The sequence below is a fragment of the Amblyomma maculatum genome, chromosome 5 (genome assembly GCF_055883805.1).
Source record: "Amblyomma maculatum isolate TAMU_Amacu chromosome 5, ASM5588380v1, whole genome shotgun sequence".
Lineage (NCBI taxonomy): Eukaryota > Metazoa > Arthropoda > Arachnida > Ixodida > Ixodidae > Amblyomma > Amblyomma maculatum.
Genome location: NC_139348.1, coordinates 135,100,442 through 135,112,182, shown reverse-complemented (window position 1 = coordinate 135,112,182; position 11,741 = coordinate 135,100,442). Strand labels below are relative to the sequence as shown.

The 11,741-nt window shown below is 45.6% G+C and overlaps 1 protein-coding gene across 1 annotated transcript; it reads right to left on the bottom strand.

Moving 5' to 3' along the window:
- Positions 1-8,187: 8,187 nt before the first annotated feature.
- On the bottom strand, positions 8,188-9,220 carry LOC146189643 (lactosylceramide 4-alpha-galactosyltransferase-like; the record flags this gene model as incomplete). Its single annotated transcript, XM_084603307.1, has 1 exon — positions 8,188-9,220. A coding segment is annotated over one exon (834 nt), but the record flags the coding sequence as incomplete, so codon positions are not given.
- Between the last annotated feature and the right edge of the window lie 2,521 nt (positions 9,221-11,741).

Genomic DNA, 11,741 nt, shown 5'->3' with positions numbered 1-11,741 from the left:
GAACTGTACAAGAAGGACCCGGATGTGCAAACCCAACATAGGACAGTTGTGATTACTGATCTCGAGCCGGGCATCCTGAAGAGTGAAGTTGAATGGGCCTTAGCCAGCCTTGCTAAGAACAAAGCTAGCGGAATTGATGGTATTCCAGCTGAGTTGCTTCAAAACCTCAACCACGACGCTGTTAACACACTGCATACATTATGTCAAAAGATTTGGACAACCCTGCAGTGGCCACAGGATTGGAGGAGGTCAGTTTACATCCCCATTCCAAAGAAAGGCAGTGCCAAAGATTGTTCCAACTACCGCACGATCGCGCTTATTTCGCATGCTAGCAAGGTGATGTTAAAAATCCTGCAAGGTAGGCTGCAGCAGTATGTGGATCGGGAGCTTCCGGACGTGCAAGCTGGGTTTCGCAAGGGCAGAGGAACTAGAGACCAAATTGCCTACCTTCGCTGGATCATGGAAAAAGCAAGAGAGTTCCAGAAACCCATTTACTTCTGCTTTATTGATTATGCGAAAGCGTTTGACTGCGTAGATCACAGCAGATTGTGGCAAGCTCTCCAAGAGATGGGAGTTCCAATTCACCTCATCTGTCTCCTCAGGAACCTTTATGAAGGGCAAGAGGCCACAGTCAGAACTGGGCATGGTCTTACTGATTGGTTTCCGATTGAGAAAGGGGTGAGGCAAGGCTGCATACTGTCGCCCTGCCTATTTAACCTATATGCAGAGTGCATCATGAGGAAGGCCGGTCTGGACGAGTCTTCAGCTGGAGTGAAGATCGCTGGAAAACGCATCAACAACCTTAGATATGCGGATGATACCACTTTAATGGCAGAAAGTGAATTGGATCTCAAGAGACTTCTGATGCGCGTACAAGAAGAGAGTGAGACGTTTGGGCTTAAACTGAACATTAAAAAGACGAAGATCATGGCGTCTTGCCCTATCAAGTCCTGGAGCATCAATGGACAAGAAGTGGAAGCTGTGACAGATTTTCTGTTCTTGGGCGCCAAGATTACCTCGGAAGGAGACTGCAGCCATGAAATTAGGAGACGCCTGCTTCTGGGAAAGAGAGCAATGGTTAGCCTTGACCGCCTAGTAAAGAGCAGAGACATTAGTCTGCCAACCAAGATCCGTATAACCCGTGCTATGGTCTTTCCAGTTGTGATGTATGGATGCGAGAGTTGGACTGTGAAAAAGGCTGACCGCCGAAGAATTGACGCGTTTGAATTGTGGTGCTGGCGAAGACTCTTAAGAGTTCCTTGGACTGCCAGAAGATCAAATCAGTCGATATTGTCGACCATAAACCCTGACTGCTCATTGGAGGGTCAAATTCTAAAGTTAAAGCTCAGCTACTTTGGTCATCTGATGAGAAGAGAGGAGTCGCTGGAGAAAGATTTGATGTTGGGAAAGGTTGAGGGTCGCCGGAGAAGGGGTAGGCAGCGATCGCGATGGTTAGATGGCATTCTCGAGGCATTGCAGATGAAGCTATGTGTTGTTAAGAAGATAGTGAGAGACCGGAAAGCGTGGCGTGACATGGTCCATAGGGTCACGAAGAGTCGGACACGACTGAACGCCTGAACTGAACTGAACTGTTAGTACACATGAAGTGGCTAAGTGTGAATACATATGCGTAAGGCACTGTTAAGATAGCACACCCGTGAGCCATGACATCTAGATTTGATCCCAGGCACGGGGGTAATGTTTCGATGCAGGTAAGGCACCCGTGTGCTGCGTGACGTCAGTGCACATTAAGAAATCAAAAGTATTTAGTATCCTACGTTATTTTCAGCCCTGCACTAAAGTGTCCGGCGTTCGGCCTCAGTCGCTTCGGGACGTTAAAACTTGTAAACCAACCCATATGTTAATTTATTTGGACTCATTTACAGGGAAATGGGGGAGGGGGGGGGGGGGGGCACGGTAAAAGCTGCTTCTTTGCAGCTTGAGTGGTCTCTGGCCCCTCTCACATACTGGCGGACGGGTTACAAAGAACATTTTATAAAAAGAAGAGATGGTTACACTATACACTATATGGTTACACTCCATGGTTACACTATAAGAGGGCGATTTAAATAATATATTTCACAGGATAGATGAACTCCGACGATGTCAGGGTATGGATGTCAATGCCGGCTCCTAGGTAAGAATTCAGCAGCCATGGCATTATGTTTTCAATCATTTGATGGTTGTAGTAGGTTTTAGAAACAAAGATTAGCCATTTTTTATGGCGTTTCGCGGTGTATTCTGTTCTAAGCATGTTAAATTTATTATTAAATTGCCTTTACCTTTTAGAGAAGAATAGTACGTATTTAAGAGAGTTGTTTTGCAGAGTCGATGGCTTTTCGTTATGTTAGTGTGTGAGTTATAGGGCATTCTGGCAATGACACGCATTGTGTTTTATTAATAATATTTTAGATAGCTTGGAAACTGATATTTTGACCAAAACCACAAGGTCGGAATAGTATACATCGAGGCGCAGAGTTCATCATTAACGATCAGGTTAGCTTACCTTGTTACGAGGTACCATCTTCGATTTAGTATACCTGTGATGTGGCTTGACTTCTGGAGTACAAAATCCACATGAGCGTCCCATTGCAATATATGTTTGTAAAATATACGCCAAGTACTTTTACTGAGTTCTCAACCGGGCTCTTGCAAGTTCCTTCTGCGTGCAAGACATGATCACGACAGAATTATTACTGCGTTCTAACGTAACTGTTGCAATGTTTCTTCTTTTTTTTTTTTTTTTCACCCAACTCGTTCCGGCCTGATTTGTGCAATATTCCAGAAGCGGGGTTGCATCCAACCGGGCAATAATTTCAGACACCAGCGTGACTCCGTACTTTACCTGACGCACGCGTAGCTTTTATCTTTTATTCTCGAGAAAACTTGGCAGGTGAAAAGGGAAAGATAACTGCTACCTTTGTCCACAGCAAGGAACAGTCAAGCGACATTATGTTGGCGGGTGCTGCATTGTGTCCCTGAACATTTGCTGCGTAAATATTTCGTGTCGTGACACCAGGCCGTACCCGAACGCTCCTCTTCATACAAGCCACGTTTTCGTCCTCCAAATCGTTAAAAAAAAATGTAACTGTCATAGCATCACGTTGAAATTTCATAATTTGGTCGAAGTGCTTGCGACATCTACTGTATAGGACGATGAAAATATGAGCGAAAAAACCCTATGAGTCACAATAACCTGATATAGATTTCTCATACTAAACTCATACTAAACTCATTCAAATCTCAATCTCATATATTTCTCGTACATTGAATGATATTTGTATAAGATGATATGAGATTTGTAAGAGCTTAGCATGAGAAATCTTTATGAGGTTTTTGTGACTCGTAGGGTTTTTTCACTGGGGGCGCACTCTTGCTTCGCTTCGAGGCTGGGCTATCTCTGCGTCCTGTTACAAATACGTGTTCTTTGCCACAACTGAAGCATGGCTGTGCTCTCAAGTATGGTGAGCGGGAGGGGGAAGGGGGGAGGTTTTTTTTTTTTTTTTTTAATATGTAAGGAGTCCGCTTTCCACGAGAAAGCACGTGGTGCTTGTGCATGCGCGTGCGGGTGGATCCAGGGCTCCGCGGGTAAAAAAAGTATCTCCATGGTACATTGCTCCGCCCACCTCGCTCTTCATAAGCTCCACCAACACCACGTCCTCCTCACCCTCACCCTCACCCATACCCGGCACGAAAAAGCAACGGTGCAGTCAGTTTGACAAAGACAATGAGAAGGTGATCACTACAATGGTGGATGTGTCAATTATTGCTGTTAACTCATATTTGTCGCTTCACTTCGTATAATCACCCGTGCTTTTTTTACCTTCCTTTTCTTTTCCTTTCCACGTGGATACCAGTGCGCACGCCTTGCGCGCTTAAACTCTGCTATGTCTGGCACACCGCTGCAACAAACATAATATAGCAAAGCATAACATAGCATAGCATAGCTTAGCATAAAAAAAAACCTTATTCCTATCAGATCAATTATCAGGAGAGCGACCTTGACCTCCCGTCTGTGACGGTTTAGATCCCTTGGGAATGGGCGGCTCCAAAGGCTTGTCTGATGGTGATTTTTTTTTTGCTCTTCAAGGTACTGGCTGCGTAGCAAAATGTCCCATGACTCCTTACTATCTCCTAAAGTGTACATGATATGGCTACGCCCATTGTAGGACGCAATGAATGAGCTCGCAGGACAGGGGTCACCGATAGGCGCCGCTCACGGAAGGGCCGTAGCCACGTGCAGTGAAGCATATATGTCCTTCTCATGTGGGAGCTTCCATGAAATGCGAAAATGCCTCGAACAATCCGAAACATTGGCGTTCACGCTCGTATAAACCTCTTACACATGTGCCGCTCTTGCCAGAGGCGGAGTTTTCGCCAGGCCCTTGACGACGAAGGTAAGGCTTAGAGGAAAGAAATTGGGCATGGTATTAGAATGCCTCCTGGCCCCAACTGAAATGGAACGGTGACTTCTTTTTACCTTAAGTGCTCTGGTGTGTACTCTCGCTGAACGCGAGCGCCTTCGCAACTTTCAAGAAGCTGGCGGCTCGGTGTGCTATAGCGCAGTGAAGCGCCTATTTTTCAAGATGCGCCACATATGCCACAGTCGTTCAACTGTCCTGCAATTTGCCTGCATTTCGCCTTTCTCTCATTCGATGCACAGGGATGAACGCACTAGAGACATCGCTTTCATCAGCGATTTCCGCGTAGTCCGAGAGCTCGGTCAGTCGCACTAGCATGCTTGCGCTGCCCTTTGCTTGAACTGTTGGAAAAGTAACTTCGTTCGTTGGCTTTTGTGTGAATTCCTTCCCTGTTGCAACATTCATAGTTCTCCTGCCAAAGCAGAGGAGAGTCTTGGGTGAGGCGCACTCATTTGATTGGCCTTCGATTCACATTAATCAAGTTAGCCTGATCCACGGTGTAAAATTATGTAGTCTGACCTGGTAATTGTGCAATTGAAGATGACGCGGAATAATTCTGCAGTTCTCATTATGACATCAGTAAGTTCCCCTTCACTCGAACTTGTGCGCGCTTGAACGCAGTAATCGAATTCGTAAATGCCTTCTCCCTGACAATACACATTTAAATAGTTATGTTTCTGACGATCTGGTGATGATTGATTGCATATGCACATGTCGCTTGCAAAATACGCCATTATAACGTAGAACAGATTTTATTGACGATAGCATAGTGTCACAGTCGCAATGAAGTTGTGTAGACCTTGACTAGGAGTGAGATCAGGCATTAGAGAGATCTAGCACACCGTGATCCGCGATCCGCTACCGTGATCCGCCACCGCGCGTTCCACTGCGCATGCTCAGATCACTTTGATACCGATAGATGGCGCCATATACTGGATGTCGGTACGTAGACCTGCCGCATTGGAACCAATCAGCTTGTACGCCCCGCTCACGAGCGGTAAAGGGTCACGGTGGCGGATCGCGGATCACGGTATGCTAAATCTCTCTATTAAAACAAACGTAGCAGATTTCCATGTGAACATGCTCGCCCGTTCGGATCTCGCATTCGGAAAAGCATTCTTCCGAGGATATTATATTTATTTAGACTAGGAAGAGAAAAAGGAAGAAAGTGAAGGGAGAACGATCCTCCAGGCAGCCGACCCGCTTGCCTAAGGGTGGACGATGACGACAGACACCCACGAAGCGTCTGCACAAAGCCACTCAAGCCTGTCGCTCTACATTGAAGCAGAGCGGTATATTGTCCTTGTGTGCTGACGAAGGCCAAAAATGCGGTTCTTCGTTTTCCAATACGCTCAATGAAAGATAGTGGCTAAGTGCCGAAGCGGAAACAGCGGCGCCGGCGAGCTCAATGGTTTCTTCACGTCGCCAGCAGCAGCACGCTAAGGAGTCAGAATCAGCATATTGAGAGCTATACATATTCTTAAACTGACTGATGCAAAGGTGCGGCCTTTAGAACTGGTTTGTGCATGACAGGTGATTTGATTTTTTTTTTCGAAATGCGCGATATCTAAATGGTTGGTTGGTTTGTGGGGTTTAACGTCCCAAAGCGACTCAGGCTATGAGAGACGCCGTAGTGGAGGACTCCGGAAATCTCGACCACCTGGAGTTCTTTTAACGTGCACTGACATCGCACAGCGCATGGACGCCACTCCGTTTCGCCTCCATTGAAACGCAGCCGCCGAGGCCGGGATTCGATCCCGCTTCCTTGGGCATAGTAGTTGAGCACTGTAACCACTGCGCCGCCCCGGTGGGGGACGCGATATCTAAATACCGAAAATCAAGGTACCGTTAAGTTAGGCTTAGATTTTTTCTTTGAAAAAGCCATCAAAAGGAATTAGGCCGAATACCTACATTTTTAAAGCATATCATATGACAACCTGTAATGAGCGGCAGTTGTTGCCTTTAGCAGACCATAGTGTTATAAGTTTCTGGGAATGCGAGTTTGGTTTGTATGAAATAATAAAAATTGTCACTCCCAGCAGCAGAGTAGATACCACTGACAACTGGTTATTACTATGGGTTGTCTATTCTTTCCACTGACACCATTTATCGCGACTTTCTGCACCTCCGCCACGCTTATTAAGGCCGCTCACAATTACTCTACACATCATTGCTCAGCAGGAGCGATTGTCCTGTGCAACTAGAGTCCCAAGGGAGCCTGACGAGTCAAGGTGTTGCGTATATATGCGTGAACGCTGGAGGGCGAAAAGGAGCAGAAAAGAGATCGGCAAGTAGACTGTGAAGCTTGGCGCAGCACGAACCGTAAAAGGAGAGTGACATTTATCGACCGGAAAGCATAACTGAAACTTGGAACAACTGAAGAAGCATCAAGGGTGTTTCATCGCCTGAATTCGCACTCCAAAAATGGGGCCACTATAGGTTTCCTCGAACACTTCTCTATTGATCACTTACCCATAGTGGCAGCATCGTATCAATGGATCCAATCGACATAAGAAAACCGGGCCACAGCAAACCAACAAATGGTATCTGTGTTTGTTATAATAATGCGCGAAAGGAAACAATACCCAGAAGCAGTACGTAGCGGGAGGTCTGTCGGCAACCAAGATACTTTGTTTTTCGATTTGGTACACATTCATTATTAATTTAAACAGCGCGAACAAGAAGACAAAGGACAAGATAAAAAGAAGCCACAGTACAAGCGCTGACTCACAACTATGCCTAAGCCTTTTCTCCAAGGCCCAGATAAAAACAAATATGACGAAAACGAAACAATCACGTGAAACAACCCCTGGGTTCACCTGCTGCACAAAAAGTCACTCAAAAAAGACATCTCTTTGCTTGAAAGGATTGTTTCGTTTTCGTCATATTTGTTTTTATCTGGGCCTTGGAGTAAAGGCTTAGGCATAGTTGTGTGTCAGCAACTGTCGTAGGAAAGAACGATACGTCAATAAAGTAGCCACTCGTGAGAAGAAATTGTTGAACACATCGTGATGTTTATGGCAAATAATCCTTGAAGAATTATCTGTTCCTGCGGCATGCACTGGTTGTTGAGTTAAAAAGAATTCTAGCGAAATTGATAAAGCCATCCAAATACCCACCACGATAATAAATTTCCTGCTAGGGGGGGGGGGGGGGGGGGGGGGTCGTTGCATATTTACACTGTATAGCCATAAGGTACAGGTGGAAGAGCGGCGGTGAATGTAGAGTAACATTTTATCAGCTTTCAGTGTCTTCCAAGTTAATATTCCATCTTTTATTTCACAGGAACTGTTCCTATTGTGGGCGCAGTTAAGCTTGGAAAGCCCAATGTGCCTCACGTGGTGGCCCTCTCATAGTGTCGGAGCTGAAAACCTCACCATATGCGGCCATTGCGGTCGGAGAATGAGTTCCCTGCGCGAAGTCTTATACCATCAGGTGCCGAATCGCGGCAAGACGTGAAGCTATAGCACTGACAAAAAACAAATTGTAATTCGGTCTCAATGTCGTAAAGGTACAGCATGATCAAACAGCGCCATGATTAACGTGCTTTTTTGTTAGCATAAACTGAGGTCAGCTAGTGACCCATTCTTTTCTCGACCCCCTCAGCCGCAGGAACCAGGCACCAAGACAGCGGAGAGCTGGAGTTGCGCGACTGTGAAAAGGAAACCTTGGGAAATCAAAAATACTTCACCATGCAAAAAAGAAAAAAAGAAAAGTCTCACGAAAGTCATTCTTCAGGCCAATCGCAGAGGACGGCGCCGTTGTCGAATTTTCAGGAGTAATTTCAAACGGTATTTATGAAATATACCTTGTGTGGTATGCTGCTTGAAATCCTCGCTTTCCTGATACACCAGTAATTATCCGGGCATTATCTCATCTCGCCCACTGCGGCAGCTTGAGACATACAAAAGGGGCAAATAATTTCTTTTTTTAATGTTTTGATGGCAGATAGTGTTCAGCGACGATCAGAAGAACTTTCTTGCCATCATTACTTCGTACACTCTTGGGCAGTTAAACCTGGCCAATACGTCGAGTGCCGTGCCAGAACCTACAACAGCTCTCACACCATGACTGAGCTTATTCCACAAATGAACACCGTAGCTCCTGACAGTTGTTTCGAACACCCAACTTGTCTTGCTGGGCTCGAAGAACGACATCCACGCATTGTACCCCACCGCAAAGAAGGTGTCGCGCTCACGAAACCTGACTCCCGCTCTTCCGGGACCGTTCTTCCAGGAGTAGTAGATTCGACCCAGGAGCGACGGCCCGCAGCTTCCCCACCGGACAGAGTCGTATTCCTCAGCGCATCTGCGGAGGGCTTCGCCCACAAACGGGTGCTCCTTGTCGAAGAATAGGACGCTGTTGGTGAGCTGGCCGGTGACTTCGAACATGACGCTGTTGCACAGCGAAGACAGTTCCTTGAGCACGATGATGTCGAGGTCCAAGTAAATGCCGCCACTCTTCCACAAGACCGCCAGGCGGATGCCGTCGCTCAGGTCCTCTATTCCGTACGGTCCACTAGTCCAGTTGCGGGACCTGTGCCAGGACTCGAGCGGCGTGCTATTGAACGCTTTTGTTAGGTTAAGCCTGAAATCACTGAAGTTTGGCAACGTGCAGAGCGCACGGTAGTAGTCACAGTCCGGGGACAGTGGGCCCGTCGTGAGCAGGACAACGCGTGATTTGAGGTTTCGCAGAGAAGCGGACTCAACGGAGCAAGCCTGGCGGCCGTTCAGGCATGTCTCGTTCGATGATTCGACGAACCATATCGTTAAGTTATCTGCATTCGAGGAGTCGTCGCGGAGGTTAGGTGAAGGCTGAGAACGAATCCGCTTAGACAGGAAACTGAACTGGACGATGCCTGAAAAAAAGAAAAATAAAGCAGGTGTATTCATCAAGTATTTGCACGATGTCGGGTTCATTGCGAAAAACACTGACATTATCTTGTAGCAATATTGCAGCGAGAAAATCATGGAATTTCCTAGGACGTCTGGCTAATTTTGCTCCAACAGCCCGCCGCAGTAGTTCGTTGGCTTTTGCGTTCGGCTGGTGACATCAAGGTTTCGGGTTCTTTCTCAGCCGCGGCGGCCGTATTTCGATGGAGGCGGAAAGCAAGGCGCCTGTGTGCTGTGCGATGTCAGTGCACGTTAAAGAACCCCAGGTGGTCGGAATTTCCGGAGTCCTCCACTACGGCGTCTCTCATAGCCTGAATCGCTTTGGGACGTTAAACCTTAAAAAACCAACACTGTTCCGGTATGGCGGGGGTAAAAATTTAGCAAAATCAAGTGAAGACTGCACGTCAATTTAAACCCTCATGCTGCGTAAACTGTGCTGCGCTGACCTTTTAAAATGTGCATGCAATTTCAGGGTTTATTGTTTGCCCTGACTAAAAGGAAATATGTATAAGTCCTTCAATGTGCTGTTTTAATTAAATTACTAATGTGTAACCATACTGTAATATAATCATGTTTTAACATACCGCGTATCAATTTAGCGCGTGCTGTGACGCCATCATTTTCATTACAAAATCACGTATTTTTTCTGAAAATTAGAAGAAAACTTTTTGCAGGAATATTATAACCAAGAAAATACTTCGAAGCGTTTTCAGCACATTCCAGAAGAGAGCTGTGTAAGAAAGAAAAGAAGAAAGGAACAGGAGAAATAAATGTCTAAATTAGCGGGACAGAATAGTTTAATAACGAATAACATATAGTAAGTCATTTGACATTTTCTACTCACAGGGCCTATTTTAAAGCCCGTGAGAGATAGGTCCGTGCGGCTTTTTTATGCGGATGGTACACCAGGGGGCATTATATGCGTGATAGAGTCGGACTATTACTTTAGCTCATATTAACTAACAAACGTTTCGTTTTCATGTTCGCACGCAATATTGAAATTGATGAGAAGGTTTTCTGATCATGGTTTCTGGTGTGGCATCCTGGATAAAAATAAGGAAGGTATAAGGTAAAAAAAAAAAATCGCTTTTGCAAGCTCGCTAACTTGGCTGTCTCCCGTCGAATACTGGTAAACTGGTGTCACCAGGATATATATTGAACCTAACAAGGAAGTAGTTTGTGTATCTCATTAGGACGTTAAAGTAATTTTGGGAACCATCAAAGCCATTTAAGGATTGGGCGACAAAGCAAAGCCAACTCAACGAGCTCCCCAAAGCTAATTTTTGACGCTCAGTATATTAAAAAACAATGTTCATTCGAAAGTTTATAAACTGGCCTCACCTTAGATGTTGGCAAACTTCCATTTTTCATTATAATATTGAGCCCTATCCAGAAGCATGAAACTCTTTAGTATTTGGTTTGGTTTATAGTTACTGGGGTAAGACTCAGGTTCCTCGGTTTAGTAGTTGAGCGTCCTAATCACTGAGCCACAACGGCGAGCACATTAGTTATTTTCATTTAACTAATCGCCCTTAACTGAACTTTATCAAGTACGTATATGTCACTGCCTTAACATTGGAGAAAGAATAGGAGGACTAAGTGGGGTGATGCCGTGTGGTCGACGAAGGAGGCAAAGAAGGTTATAGCGCTTGGCAGTGATTGTTTAGCTTCTTGGCTGTATTCTTCTGTCTTCAATCCTCTTTTGTAAATATAGATATTCCCGTTACAATATTATACGCCTTTCTTAACAGTACACATGCACATCCACAGACCGGACCGGACCAACGTTAACACTGCGGGCATTTTGAATAGGCTTTGAATTACATTGAATTGCATTTTGAATTACATTGGTACCACAGGAGCTACATGGGATTGCTGGCCGCTGAGTGATTACTGAGTGATTTCAACAATTTGCCTGTAAACCTCCCCCCCCCCCCCCCCACAAAAAAAAAAAGAATAATGCAGAAAAAAAAACTTTGATGGAGTGCTTCGAGCACAGACATTTCTCGTGGGAAACGCCTATACGGTAGCACTTAGCTATCGGCACAGCCGATCATCTGGCGTGTTTAACTGCCACTCTCTCGCACTGCATTTCAGTTAAAGTTTATCAATCAGTCAATCAATCAATCAATTATCAATCTCACGCTGTGCGTAGCATCTCGTCGTCTTCATCAACAACCATCCGTGCGTAATGTATTCGAACACATCTCTGTATTCGGACGTCCTCTTAAGCGCTAAGCGGTCCCAAAATTTTATAGTGCACTACCACTAAGATCTTCGGTCATCAAGTTCGTAAACCTTCACCTGCAGCCTGATATTGAAATCGCAACCGCGAACCGCAAACAAAATGAAGCGTGACGTGCTCGTGCACATGTCTCGCATTTGGCCAACTTAGCTACATCCGCGACATAGTTTTTTTTTTTCTGCT